The 15,470-nt window shown below is 40.9% G+C and overlaps 1 protein-coding gene across 3 annotated transcripts in view; it reads right to left on the reverse strand.

The window, feature by feature from the left end:
- SRGAP1 (SLIT-ROBO Rho GTPase activating protein 1) overlaps nt 1-15,470 on the reverse strand; it is a 233,176-nt gene that overhangs the window by 62,613 nt on the left and 155,093 nt on the right. For all 3 annotated transcript variants that reach the window (XM_084641787.1, XM_084641786.1, XM_084641788.1), the window contains exon 7: nt 3,897-4,118. In XM_084641787.1, coding sequence (XP_084497913.1) covers nt 3,897-4,118 — 222 coding nt within the window. The remainder of the gene's footprint in view (nt 1-3,896; nt 4,119-15,470) is intronic.

Below are 15,470 nucleotides of genomic sequence, written 5' to 3' on the forward strand. Positions count from 1 at the left end.
CCGGAGAAGGCAGCTCTGGTGAGTGCACATTTGTAACTACAGTACAGGGTTTAAAAGCAATAGTGTTTAATGTTTGATTTGCCCTGAAGAATTGGGATGCATTCGTGGCCAGTACAGCTACTGGAAAAATCTGTTAATGTGTCTGGGGATGGAGCGGGAATCCTCCAGGGACATCTCCATGAAGTTCTCCTGGAGATACTCAAAGCCTTTGCAGAAGGTTTCTAGGGAGGGCTGCCTTATTTCGTCCTCCATGGTAGGACACTTTACCACGCCAAGCCAGCAGCAAGTAGTCTGGAATCACTGAAGCACAAAGCATGGCAGTGAATGGTCCTGGGTTTTGGTCGCATTCAAGCAACATTAGGTCTTTATATTTCTGTGTTAGCCTCAGGAGAGTGATATCATTCATGGTCACCTGGTTGAAATAGGGGAATTTTTGTAAGGGAACAGTAAAAGGAACCCGTTCATGCTGGGTTGCTTGTACTTGGCTAAAAGGGATCACCCTGGAGAACAGCCACGCGGCAGGGGGAGGGGTGAAGGGATCATCCCAGAGAATAGCCATGCGGCAGGGTGGGGGGAGGTGTGTGCTGTACATCCACCCGAAAACCGTAGCCCCTCCTTTTAAATGTGAAACCCAACAGTCATTGCTTGCTATGGGAAAGGATGGCGCTGCAGTCTGAAACCATTCCCACATGTTACGAAGGCAGAAGAAGCCAACCCTGCATATCAAAAGGCTTACCATGGCTGCTTGGAAACTGAATATTGTTGCCCAGCCATTTGTGATGTATCACCATACCGGCAGGTGCTCAATATAAAAGGCAAAATGCGAACTTGTACCTAAAGCACATGTGCTGTCTGTTGTGAATTACTTCACTCACTGTGAAAGAGTCTTACTTTTGTTCTCAGAAATGTGTCATCTTAAAATTTACTCTCCCTTTTTATCTCCTCCCAGGTGCAAATGTTTCTATGCTCCCCATCATCTCTGTCCCTGAGGTTATCGCAGATTCGACGGCGAAAAAAACACACTCGCAATGACATGTTTTCCGAGCTCATGCAGTCCTCCTGCACTGATAGGGCACAGCTTAATGCATGGAGGCATTCAGTGGCAGAGGCCAGGAAAGCATTAAGTGAGCACGAAGAGCAGAGGCAGGAGGCAATGCTGAGGCTAGTGGGGGAAAAAACGGACATGATGAAGCGTCTGTTGGAGCCAACAAGAGCACAGACCCACACTGCATCCACTGTATAACCGCCTGCCCTCCTCCCCAAGTTCCATATCCTCCTCACCCAGACGCCAAAGAACACGGGGGGAGGCTCCGGGCACCTAGCCACTCCACTCCAGAGGATGGCCCAGGCAACAGAAGATTGTCATTCAAACAGTTTTAATTTGTAGTGTGACTACAATAAGCAATGTGGCCTTGTCCTTCCCTCCTCCTACACCCCACCCCACCCGGGCTACTTTGTCAGTTCTCTCACTTTTTAAAAAAAAATTAATAAAGAACGAATGCATAGTTTCAAGACGATAGTTACTTTATTTCCTTTGCCAGCTGTGATCGAAGGGGGGTTTGCAGCAAGGAGAAATACACATAACTATCACACTGTAGCCTGGCCAGTCATGAAATTGGTTTTCAAAGCCTCTCTGATGTGCAGCATGCCTATCTGCGCTCTTCTAATCACCCTAGTGTCTGGCTGCTCAAAATCGGCTGCCAGGCAATTTGCCTCAACCTCCCACCCCGCCATAAACGTCTCCCCCTTACTCTCACAGATATTATGGAGCACACAGCAAGCAGCAATAACAATGGGAATGTTGGTTGCTCTAAGGTCTAACCTAGTCAGCAAACAGCACCAGCAAGCTTTTAAACATCCAAAGGCACATTCTACCACCATTCTGCACTTGGTCAGCCTATAGTTGAATTGCTCCTTACTACTGTCCAGGATGCTTGTGTACGGCTTCATGAGCCCTGGGAGCAAGGGGTAGGCTGGGTCCCCAAGGATAACTATTGGCATTTCTACAGCCCCAGTGGTAATTTTTTGGTCTGGGAAGTAAGTCCCTTCTTGCAACTGCTTGAACAACCTGGAGTTCCTAAAGATGCGAGCGTCATGCACCTTTCCCGGCCATCCCATGTTGATGTCGGTGAAATGTCCCTTGTGATCCACCAGTGCTTGCAGCACCATTGAGAAGTATCCCTTGCGGTTTACGTACTGGTTGGCAAGGTGGTCCGGAGCCAAGATAGGGATATGTGTTCTGTCTATCGCCCCACCACAGTTAGGGAACCCCATTGAAGCAAAGCCATCCAGTCTGACCTGCACATTTCCCAGAGTCACCCTTGATAGCAGAACATCAGTGATTGCATTGGCTACTTGGATCACAGCAGTCCCCACAGTAGACTTGCCTACTCCAAATTGATTCCCAACTGACCGGTGCAGTCAGGCGTTGCAAGCTTCCACAGGGCTATCGCCACTCGCTTCTCAACTGTCAGGGTAGCTCTCATCTTGGTATTCCTGTGCTTCAGGGCAGGGAAAAGCAACTCACAAAGTTCAAGGAAAATGGCCTTATGCATGCGAAAATTTCGCAGCCACTGTGAATCATCCCATACCTGCAACACTATGAGGTCCCACCAGTCTGTGCTTGTTTGCTGGACCCAGAATCGGCGTTCCACTGTATCAACCTGCCCCACTGCAGCCATGATGTCCCAATTGCCACAACCTGTGCTTTCAGGAACATCTATGTCCATGCCCTCATCACAATCGTCCTCATGCTGGTGTTTCTTAGCCCAGTTCTGCACATACTCCAGGATAATGCGCAAGGTGTTTACAATGCTCACAACAGCAGCAGTGAGCTGAGCGGGCTCCATGCTTGCCATGATATGGCGTCTGCATGGGTAACCCAGGAAGAAAGGCACAAAATGATTGTCTGCCGTTGCTTTCATGGAGGGAGGGGGGACTGACGGCATGTATCCAAAACCAAACTCGACAATGTTTTTGCCCCATCAGGCATTGGGAGCTTAACCCAGAATTCCAATGGGCAGCGGAGACTGCGGGGAACTGTGGGATAGCTACTCACAGTGCACCGTTCTGTAAGTTGATGCTAGCCACGGTATTGAAGACACATTCCGCTGACTTAATGCGCTTAGTGGGGACATACACAATCGACTGTAAAAAATAGACTTCTAAAAATCGACTTCTATAAAATCTACCTAATTTCATAGTATAGACATACCCTAAGATGAGGAAATAGTCACAATATTCTATGAAAATAGATAGGAATTGATGTTCCTCTGCAATATGGCTTTTGGCTGCTACAGGGCCACAAAGCAGTGCACATCCAAGATTTCCCTTGCGGAAGGGAAATCCCCAGATACTGTAGCATTCTATGCTCCCACCAGTCCCTAATGTAGTGGAAAATAGGGGCATGGTTGGAGACCGCTTGCATTCTGGCAATCTCCAGATGATATGCTCCAAGTGCAGTGCAGAACAGCTCTGAGGCCCCTCTAAGTTGCACTGGGAAGCCCCACTGTGTGGTTCGTGATATAAAGCCATTATTGCCTCTGTTTCTGTGCTGGGCACATCTTGGAAACGAAGAGAATCTGAGCCAATGTCATTATAGTGTAATACAAAACACAACAACAAAGGATTGCTCTTGCATCAGAATTATTTTGAGCAACTCTGAATAGCGTGTTTCCAGATCTGCCAAAGGTTTTGTTTGCTGATCCATTTGTGTCTGCATAAATAATACTGGCTTACATTTCACTTTAACTAGATTCTTTGTAGAAGTGGATGAAAGCCACATCCTGCAGAAAATAATTCAGAATTCACACCAGGGAAGTTTTCCTTTGTGCAGAAACAGAAATTATTGGTTTGGATTTACCCTACTTGTCTCTAAGAAGTCACTAACTACTGACCTCATCACCCATATGAGACTGGAACTCAAATTTCATTGGCGGACAAAAGGCAGTGGGGTACATCTCCATGAATCTCTGCTTGTCACTTCGTGGCTCCAAGCTGTCAACAGCATTCTCAATTATATCTAGGCCCTCATGTCTAGATGTTTCAAGGTTATACTCTGCAGAGAGATATGTTCTTAGGGCTCTGTTCAGACTTGCATGGTATCCAAGATCGGAACACTAATAAAACAACAAAGAGAAAAGAAAACAAATTTAAAAAGCAGAGACATTTTGCAATAGCCATAACATAAAAAACTGCGTAACAACAATTAAGAACTAATAGTATCAATGTTTTGTTTTTTTCATCTGCAAAGTGCTTTACAAACTAACTAATTAAACCTCACAACAGCCATGTCAAGGTGATAAGTATCTATTATTCCCATCTGATGGATGGAAAAATGAAAGCAGAGAGATTAAAGGACAATTTCAAAAGGGAGACCAGAGGTCTGTACACAGAAGCGAATTCATGTTTCTGGATATACACGTGCAATTGCCACAGTTGCACAGAAAAATGGGAGTTTGTACACGCTAATGGACACGTTTCTATATCATTTCTGTGTATGAACCTTAGACTTTTTTTTTTTAATCTGGTCTTATATAACCTCTCCAAGACAAGCTAGTAAAGTCAGTGGCATAGTCAGAATTAAAATTAGAGTTCCCGTTTGTCAGTCCAGTGCTTGGATTAACACCCAAAGCACTCTCCTCTCTTTGAGATGTTTTTTGGTTAAATCACAATGAAATCCTCCTCTAAAACAGAGTAAAAATGTATTTAGTAAAACGTTTTAAAAAGAGTAAAAATGCCTCTTAAAACATCATTGATTTGCATTTTCCATCTTTTATTCATATTTTAAAGCTATAACTAAGCAAATACTATTCATCAACACCTATTTTTAAAGAAAATCAGAGCTTTCAGGCTTGATCCTGCCTTGGTTTACACTTTCAGAACCTCTGTCAGGAGGCTGTTTGCAGCAGAACAAAATGTCCAGTATCTGCTAGGGCAGTGGTTCTCAACCAGGGGTATGTGTATCCCTGGGGGTACTCTGAGGTATTCCAGGGGATATTCAACTCATCTAGGTCAGTGTTTCTCAACCTGGGGGTTGCAGCCCCGAGGGGGGTTGAGGTCTGGGTTTAGGGGAGTCGCATTAGGGGGTGGCAAGCAGGGCAACTGCCTGGACCCCACAAAGCTAAGTAACATGCTTCAGCCACACTGCCTGGGGCTTGGGCTTCACACAATGTTCACAAGTGAAAAACAGGCTCAAGTGTCACACTGAAATGTAAGTACAATATTTATACTCCAATCGATTTATTTTATAAATATAAGGTAAAAATGAGAAAATCAGCAATTTCTCAGTAATAGTGTGCTGTAACACTTTTGTAATTTTATGTCTGATTTTGTAAGCAAGTAGTTTTTAAGTGAGGTGAAACTTGAGGTACACAAGACAAATCAGACTCCTGAAAGGGTTACAGTAGTCTGAAAAGGTTGAGAACCACTGTACTAGGGTGTCCCCAAGGACACTACAGCCTTAAGGGAGGTTGGCACCAGTCAGGGAGGGTGCATGGCTAGGGCAGTTGGGGGACATGCTACTTCAGTGCATCCCCCAGTCACCTTCAGTCACCCTGGGAGCCCAACTGAAGTTTAAAGCTGTCCTCCCTCTGCAGAGCCCATAGGTAGAATGGTGCAAAAAGGCACTTTGCATTCCACCCCACTCCAGCAGGGTGAAGCAAGCCTATTGTGTATTTGTGCATATGCACCTCCCTCTTAACTGTTATAGTCTCTTAGGGAAAGTAATATCATGCTTTGATCCCTCTGTCTTATATATACAAAGAATTTCCAAACTATTTACCATAGCTGAGTGTAAAAATTCCCTTCAATGAAAACAAATCTTTCACACCTTGCTACATGTTTAGGACTCTAATCACTAGTCCTAAGAGATCAAATTCTGCTCTGAAATCTATGACGAAAAAGGGTTGTTTCATTCACATTACTGACCACAAAACTGCTGTGATGAGCAGCAGCTTTCAGCCTTAGAGGTAACTGCAGGTCATTTACTGCTGATGGGATAATGGACACCCAAAACACAATACATGAACCAGTTTAAATCTACAAAAGAAGGATTTCAATCTTAGTCAAGTGCATGTCCAATGATAGCCTTTCCCCACCACACTGGAAAATTTCTGTTACATTTACTGAAACCAAAGTCCCTAACTTTTTAATCTAACCACATCCATATTTTAAAGGTTTCCACACTAAAAAAAATAAGGGTGTTAGCATTTATTTGTAAAGGAATTACCTCTCTCTGTTTTTCCCCTTGTTCTGTGTTAAATAAGCTTTTTAATTCAACTCACTATCTTGCATGAAAAGACAGACAAAAATTGATGGTAAGAAAGAGGATCAGGCCAGCTGTTTTTATTTTAGGAGTATTAATTTCAGCAAGAACTCATGGGAGGCTAAACTGAGAGGAAAAAGAAATACAAATGGCAATGGCTAGTTTTACTGTAGTGGCCAGTTAGTTACTTGTTTTAAAACTACAAACAGTTAGAATCTGAATTTAGGAAAATAGGAACTTTCAGATTTGTATTAACAAAATAACTTATTGATTTACAGAGGAAATCACAACAAGAAGCACATGGAATTTTGATGTATCTTCTCCAGAGAGCCAAAAAATGGTGTTGCAGCCTTCATCCTCTGATAGTCCCAAGGATGCCAGGATTCACCCCTCAATTCACTAAGCAACCATCTTCAACCACAAGAAGAAAAACCACAATCATCATTAGTTTGGGTAAATAAGGCTGCATGGGACTATCTTTGAAACTTAGTACTGCTTCTGAATCAACCTGAAGGGTTTCTCAAGTGAAGGACACCCTCTTCAGCACTTCACAGCACTCTTATTGCCAGCAAGAGAAGTGAGAATGAGACTTCTGCACAGTAGATTTGTACATGGAGTTTAATGTTTGAATCTGGATTTGTGCTTCAAAATTAATATGTGAATAAAAATAAAATTTGACTGAATGACAATTTGCCTTTACTTTGTTTAACAAGAAAATCCAGACACTCTAACCCCCTTCCCCGCCACAAAAAAACACACACCCCCCAAAAAACAAAAACTCTATGAAGCTTGGTACCTCAAAGGCCTGGGTTAAAATATACCTATATATTTTCAAACAATGCCCCAATCCAAAACCCAATTTGTTGTGGATGGATCAAAGATTTTTGCACTCCGTGAAAGGTTCTGTCAGGCAGTATCCCAAAGACTACTAAGAAAAGAAAGGATGAAAGGTTTAATCTACCACCAGAGTAAACTTGCAATGACAGGTGAAAAATAGGGATGGCTGAACCAGTTTGGAAATGATAAGAGTCACCATTTTTTAACCTTCCTCCATTTCTAGAACCAAAACTATCTAAAAGTTTCAGAACCTTACAAACTGCTGTCACTGCTAGGAGTGCAATTGTCAAATCTCTCACAAAAGCACATTCTCTCAAGATTTTCAGACTCTAGCCTGCAGAGCCAAGACATCTGGAAAGTTTGAATAAGCAACCAAAACATTTTGACATTTATCCAAACTGAACTCAACCTCTGAACCTTTGTGAGATTCACTCATCAATAAGTGAAAGCAGAAAGTCCTTGTGGTTAAAGAGATCCATAGCCAACTAATGGATAGCCATTGAAGCTGGACAGATGATCTGAATAAGCTCTCCCCTAGCATCTATTGATGAACTGTGCAAAAGACTTCAGGAGCAGACTGCATTTGCATAGACACAACTACTTCGCCTACATGATCAGTAGACAGACCTGCTTTGCAAAGTGATGAATTTTGGCTGTTTTGGGTTAAAGTTCACTTTAGATTTGGATGCAGGTATAATAAAATGTTGTTATGCTTATTGTATGTATAAAGGGCAGCAGAACCTTACGTAGTATGCTCTAATTGAGAAGGTGAGGTCCTTCAACCTCACTTGCTAAGTGGAGTTAGTGATGCCAAGTCCAAGTGAAAGTCAGAGCGGGTCGGCACACAGTGTAGACTCTGTTTAAAGGGCCTTATATATCATTTGACCTTTCCCCTGCAGTGTTTAAAGACAGAGCTGAATGGATTCAATTGCGCGTCCTTGTTTCCTCTCAAAGATCTCTAGAACTGAAATCACACTAATAAACTGGCCTGGGGGCTTAGTCCTGGTGTGGGGACAGGGCTGTGGTGAAACACCATGCAGAACAGGCAGCAGCAGTGAGTTCCTCTCTACCCAGTGAAATCATTAGAAGATAGGTTATATGGTGGAAACTCAAACCATGACATCACAGCAAAGAGAAGCAGCAGCCGTGAGCAACAGCAGCAGTAGAAACAGCATTGGCAAGCTGAAGCAGAGGTTTCAGAGTAGCAGTCGTGTTAGTCTGTATAGGCAAAAAGAAAAGGAGGACTTGTGGCACCTTAGAGTAACCAATTTATTTGAGCATAAGCTTTCATGAGCTATGAAGTGAGCTGTAGCTCACGAAAGCTTATGCTCAAAAAATTTGTTAGTCTCGAAGGTGCCACAAATACTTCTTTTCTTTTTGAAGCAGAGGTCTCACTCAATCATCTCCCAAACCCACCTGAATATACTCCGGGACTCTGATACTTTGTTGACCACAGATAAGCTGTGAGTGAGGTTGTCAAGGTTCCTTCTCCACTCTGAACTCTACGGTACAGATGTGGGGACCTGCATGAAAAACCCCCTCAGCTTATTTTTACCAGCTTAGGTTAAAACTTCCCCATGGTACAAACTATTTTACCTTTTGCCCTTGGACTTTATTGCTGCCACCACCAAGCATCTAACAAATATATAACAGGGAAAGAGCCTGCTTGGAAACGTCTTTCCCCCCAAAAACCTCCCAAACCCTACACCCCCTTTCCTGGGGAAGGCTTGATAAAAATCCTCACCAATTTGCACAGGTGAACACAGACCCAAACCCTTGGATCTTAAGAACAATGAAAAAGCAATCAGGTTCTTAAAAGAAGAATTTTAATTAAAGAAAAGGTAAAAGAATCACCTCTGTAAAATCAGGATGGTAAATACCTTACAGGGTAATCAGATTCAAAACATAGAGAATCCCTCTAGGCAAAACCTTAAGTTACAAAAAGACACAAAAACAGGAATATACATTCCATTCAGCACAACTTATTTTATCAGCCATTTAAACAAAACAGAATCTAATGCATATTTAACTAGATTGCTTATTCACTCTTTACAGAAGTTTTGACCTGCATTCCTGCTCTGGTCCCGGCAAAAGCAACACACAGACAGAGACAAACCTTTGCTTCCCTCCCTTCCAGCTTTGAAAGTATCTTGTCTCCTCATTGGTCATTTTGGTCAGGTGCCAGCGAGGTTATTTTAGCTTCTTAATGCTTTACAGGTGAAAGGGTTTTTCCTCTGGCCAGGAGGGATTTAAAGGTGTTTACCCTTCCCTTTATATTTATGACAGGGGTACAACTGAGGGAAAGACATGTTAAACAGACATTTGTCTACGGGAATTTCACACCTGAAGGTGGGAAACTGAAGGAAAGGACTCCTGTCCAAAATAGTGTGGGGCAGGAGTTCACTTATGATTTGCATACTTTTGAATCACTGTTGCAATGTTTTCCCAAATTAATGCTGTGATCCCTCTCCCTTTTATTAAAAGTTTTCTTTTATATACACAGACTTAGTGCTTGCCATTGGGGAAGTACTGACTCGTGGAAATGCCCAGAGGTGGTGTTTAGTTTTCCTAGACTTTTGGGTGCGGCAGGTTCAAGCTGGTTTTCATAGATTCTAAGGCTAGAAGGGACTATTGTGATCATCTAATCTGACCTTGTGTGTAATACAGGCATAGAACTTGCCCAAAATAGCTCCTAGAGCGGATCTTTTAAAAAAACATCCAATCTGGATTTAAAAATGGTTAGTGATGGAGAATCCACCATGACACTTGGTAAATTGTTCCAGTGGTTAATTACTCTCACTGTTAAAAATGTACACCTTATTTCCAGTCTGAATTTGTTTCACTTCAATTTCCAGCCCCTGGATCTTGTTATACCTTTCTCTGCTAGTCTGAAGAGCCCATTATTGAAAATTTGTTCCCCATGTAAGTAGTTATAGACTGTAATCAAGTCAGTCCCACCTTCTCTTTGTTAAACTAAATAGATTAGGCTCCTTGAGTCTATCACTATCAGACAGGTTTTCGAGTCTTAATTGTTCTCATGGCTCTTCTATGAACCCTCTCCAATTTATAAAAATCCTTCTTGAATTGTGGGCACCAGAACTGGACACAATATTCTAACAGTGGCCCACCAAATCCAGAGGTAAAATAATCTTCCTACACCTACTTGAGATTTCCCCGTTTATGCTTCCCAGGATTGCATTTGCTCTTTTGGCCACAGTGTCACTCTGGGAGCTCAAGTTCAGCTGACTATGCACTACAATCCAAAAATCTTTTTCAGAGTCACTGCTTCCCAGGCTAGAGTCCCCCATCCTGTAAGTACGGCCTACATTCTTTGTTCCTAGGTGTATACATTTACTATATTAAAAACCAATATTGTTTGCTTGTGCCCAGTTTATCAAGTGACCTAGATCACCCTGAATCAGTGTCCTGTCCTCTTCGTTATTTACCACTCCCCAAATTTTTGGGTCATGTGCAAACTATCAGTGATTATTTTATGTTTTCTTCCCAGTCCATTGATAAAAATGTTAAATAAAGTAGACACAAGAACCAATCCCTGAACCACACTGGAAACAGACCCACTTGGTGAGGATTCTCTGTTTTATAGTTATATTTTGAGATCTTTCAGTTAGCCAGTTAATCCACATAATGTGTGACATGTAAATTTTACATCATACTAGTTTTTAAATCAAGATATCATGCAGCACCAAGTCAAATGCCTTACAGAAGGCTATTACATGAACACTATGACCTTTATCAACAAAATTTGTATTCTCGTCCCCGCCCCCCCGGAAAAAAGGCATATCAAGTTAGTTTGACGGGATCTAACTTCCATAAACCCATGTTATTTGCATTAATTACATTACCCTCCTTTAGTTCTTTATTAATCTACTCCTGTATCAGCCGTACTCCATTATCTTGCCCAGGATCAAAGTCAGACTGACAGGCCTATAATTACCTGGGTCATCCAATTTACCCTTTTAAAAAATTGTCACATTAGCTTTCTTCCAGTCTTCTGGATGTTCCCCAGTAATCCATGATTCAGTGAAACATTAACTGTCCAGCAAGCTCCTCAGCCAGCTTTTTTAAAGCTCTTGGATGCAAGTTATCTGGACCTGCTAATTTAAAAGTATCTAACTTTAGTAGCTTTTCTGTTTCCAAAGTAGCCTTAACAATGCTGTAGCAACTTCTCAAACAACTCCAGGAATCATGGTGGAGCCTGTAGCTCCTTCCTCCCTTTCCCCTTGGCTACTAGTGCTCTTATAAACTATCCCTCTGGAGCATGCCCAGCAGCTGCTGAGGGGTGGGGCCTCCCTAGCCCAGGACTGCTCTATGCCATGCCTTGATTTAGTTTGGGGTCTGCAAACCCCAACACAGAAACTTATGAAATAAAGATGGTGAGCTGCATAGAATTTAGCCTTATTTCAAATGTGATCTATGAATGACTACAAAAGCACAGGACACGACATCTTTAGAGGACAAATCAACTTCATGAAGGGTTTGGTCAGAAGCAATACCCACAACATTAGAAATCCTTTAAACTCCTATTCATCCCAAACACTACTACAGAACATAATTAGAAGGCCTCCAAGGAAGAATGAATAGTGAATATTTTATATATTCCAGGGCTACAGGCAGATTTGCTGTTGATGCTGTTCTGTTTTGATTGCTGTTTCTTCAGTATTACTGTTACATTATGTGGGTGCTTGAAATGTCTGAAAAAGGGCTCATACCTTCCTATTACAAACAGACAACCCTTGTAATCTGAATGGCATAGCAATTTTCAAATAACTGAACAATGATATGCACCATTTGGACAAGCACTCAGATTAACAGGGGTATGTACTGTACTGCTGCTCAGAGATCTCTAGTTTTAAGAAACATCCCCACAAACCAAATGAAGCTTGCTCAGTCTAGTTGAAAAACATTCTCTTCCAGTTTTTCCACACAATATAAGTCAAAAGTACACTCTCTCCTGCAAATGAAGTAGATCTACAGTAGGTCCAATAGAAGGGAAATAATCTATTTAAGAGACATCCAAATTCCTCTGCTTGCATAAAAAGGAAATAGAAACAATTGTACATATTCAATAATGTTTATCCTACCACTCATTTTACCAAGGTTGGCCTCAAAACTTATTCCATAAAATGATTAAGACTCAAGGTACATTTTTATCTGGCTTTTCTTATGAAGGCTTTATAAGATTATTAACTGCACAGCAGCATTTTAAGAAAGAAGCACTAAGCTTTGTTAATGAAATGAATGAATTGAAGAGTTCAAACTGAGTTCAGGGTTCAGCTGAAGAGTTACAGTTTAGGATCATCCGTATGAATTTGCCAAAATCAAGTTGTATTACATTTTAGGGTAATATACACACTATGAACTGTTACTTGAAAAATTTAATCCAGTTCATTCTGTTGCAATACTCCCAAAAGAAATTATTTACTTTGTAGTTCTTTTCAAATGCAGAAATGTGTACATATGTGTACACACACACAAAATATTTAAACACATCCTATAACATGCGTTCATTAAGATAGGCTAATATGATAGAACACCTCTTCTATGTTAATTTATTTGCATAATTAGATAATTTATTACAATCAGTATACAAAATAGTTCATTGTACACCTGCACATAGCTAAGTCATCACTGCAAGATATATGTATCCAGTGGCATGGGTTGCTTCTCAGTATTATGTATTGAATATATACTCCCCAACATAGGACTAGATTCCATATTACTCTGGTCCTTTTGCACAACTCAGGCAGTGTAACCAGCTCCATCCCATTCCCAATCTCTCCTGTATGATCAGCACTTAGATGCAGTGGAGAACTGACTTCATAATGTGTACGTGCAAGGATGCATGGGAGGGAGGGCAGATGATGACAAGGTAGAGAAGACAGAGAGCGAATAAGCAACTACAACACTGAATTTCCTCACTTTTGTAAATTTAAGTCAGGATTGTAACATTGCATTAATAGTTTTACAGCATGAGATTTCTTAAATTCACCACAACATGTGGGCAGTAGAAAGCATGTTTCATATTGTGATTATGAACCCAAAAGCCTTGTGAGAACTTTTCCATTTACAAAACACTGTTTCCTTTGTGAAATAGTAAACACTTAAAAAAAATCTATACTGACTTCTTATATAGACAATATTCTGATTAGACATGAATATCTGAAAAAGACAGTTCATTTAAACATTACATGACAGCAACATTACATTGCTGAACATGGCTCTGAACCAATTTCCAGCTACACATAATTACAGCTGAGTCCTGTAAATCAATGGTGTAAATGGAGTGCAAAGTCCAATCCTTCATTTAAATTCTTTAAGGAATGGTCATATTTAAAACAATGTTGCCTATTTAAAATTGTTATTGTATATATTAACCCATGGCTTGAAAAGCTACTCATCCATTATGAATAGGTATCTTTCCCATGCAAGTGCCACTAAATTCTGTTGATTTTAAGTTTTCTGACATTAAAAAATCCAGTCTTTATGATTGTGCCAATAGCTTTTCAAACATGAACCTCAAATGTTAGCCAATGCAATGTTGTCTTTGTAAGTCTGTCGACAAACAGCTTCAGTGCTTCTGCTTCTGGTAGTATCTTTCCTCCAGGTCAGTGAAAACAGTTTGGTCTGGTCAGTTTTCACTCCTGCTATTGAAAACTCTGTGGAGATCAGTGAAATTGACAGAATCAGGTCAATTTTCCAATCTGCAGCTTGAGAAAGTTCTTTCCAAAACTGGAAACAGGGACTGGAGCTATTCTTTGGGGAGGATGACTCAAAAATAGAGGCCAGACAAGGTGACGATTAGCAGGGACATCACCAAAACCCTTGCAGAGGAGGCTCTGTAGTGATGGTGGTGGAAAAACAGAAAAAAATCCTCCTTTCCTCCTTCCAGCAGATAGACGGGGTGTACCTTTGTCAGATAACTACTAACTAGAGGCTACAAAAATGGAACCCCCAAACAGGGTCCAGGGACAGCAGTCTAAGAGTCTTGGAGAGCTTGATTTCTCACTTAAAGTGTTGCCCCTGTGCAGAGGAGGCTCTAATCTTAGATTAGTCCTCTGGCTTTATCTTCTGACTATTAGGAGTCAGGTAAATTTTTCAGTGTATGAGGAGGTGGATTGGGGTGAGTGGATGCATGGATGTGGGTGGGGAAATGACAGAAAAGACAAATATGGGTGCTAAGGGAGAGAGATTTTGGGAGAACTGGGAGACAAAACAAAGGGGAAGAGAGGGAGCATGCAACAGAGTAAAAGAAAGAGGGAAGAGAAGAGGAAACTGGAAAAGAGGAAATAAATGATATTGAGAAAACAGCAAGAAAAGATACGCCATTTCTTAGAAGAAAGAAGGAAAAAAGGTATTGTGAAGGCAGAAGGAAAATAAAATAACAAAAGCAAGAGAAATTATGTAAGTTACATTAAAAATATTTATATTAAAAGGAAGTTATAATGTTACAATATTATAATTAAACACTAAACTACACAGCTATCCTAGTCCATTAAATTGCAGTGGGGATTTTGCACCTTGGCTAGTCGGTGTTATGTAAATTTTTCAAGGCCTGCAATAAACCCATGCTATAAAACAGAGTCAAGCAAGCTTGTCCCATAATATAGAACATCTTGATGTCAGTGCATGACATTTGTGAATATATATGCCATTTAAAGTGTAGTTCTACTCTGAAAAGTGATTATAAATATGGTGATCTGATGTTTCCTGTCTCAAAGTTTTCTGTATCTAATACAATAAGTTTACATTTTTTTTTTAAAATGCCAGGCCTGCAACCTCATCCTGGGCTCAGAGTCAAGCTGGGTTTCTTCCATCACTTGCATACAGATTCTGCAGGCCAAATTCTGATAAGTTACACCTGTGTAACCCCACTGCCTTCAATGGCTTTGCACAGATGTAACTCATTGAAACTCATCAGACATTTGTGTTGATGATGTACAAGGTGGAATTGATCCAGTATAGTCTATGCAGTGCTAACAGGACTAAAAATCAGTAAAAATGTATTTTTTGCCATTAAAATTAACATAAGTGATTCTGAGTACACATAAGGAACAGGGTTTTTTGAGTAAGGTACCATTTTTATATGGTCACTTTAGAGACTAAAACCACAGTTTAAAGTTTTTAACTTGCAGCATTAAAATTCTTCATTCTTGTTGCAGAAACATTTCCCACCATAATGTGGAAATGGCCAACCATTTCTGTGTTTAGTGCTATTGTTGCTATGTTTTCTCCAGTCACCTAGGGGAAAAAAATTTGCCCACTAAATTTTAAGGACATGAACCCAGCTTCCCACCAGCATTTGTTTTTGTAAAATATAAAACTAAAAGGAAAACCCATTGGTTCCACT

This window comes from Lepidochelys olivacea (genome assembly GCF_965140295.1).
Source record: "Lepidochelys olivacea isolate rLepOli2 genome assembly, chromosome: 1".
NCBI lineage: Eukaryota > Metazoa > Chordata > Testudines > Cheloniidae > Lepidochelys > Lepidochelys olivacea.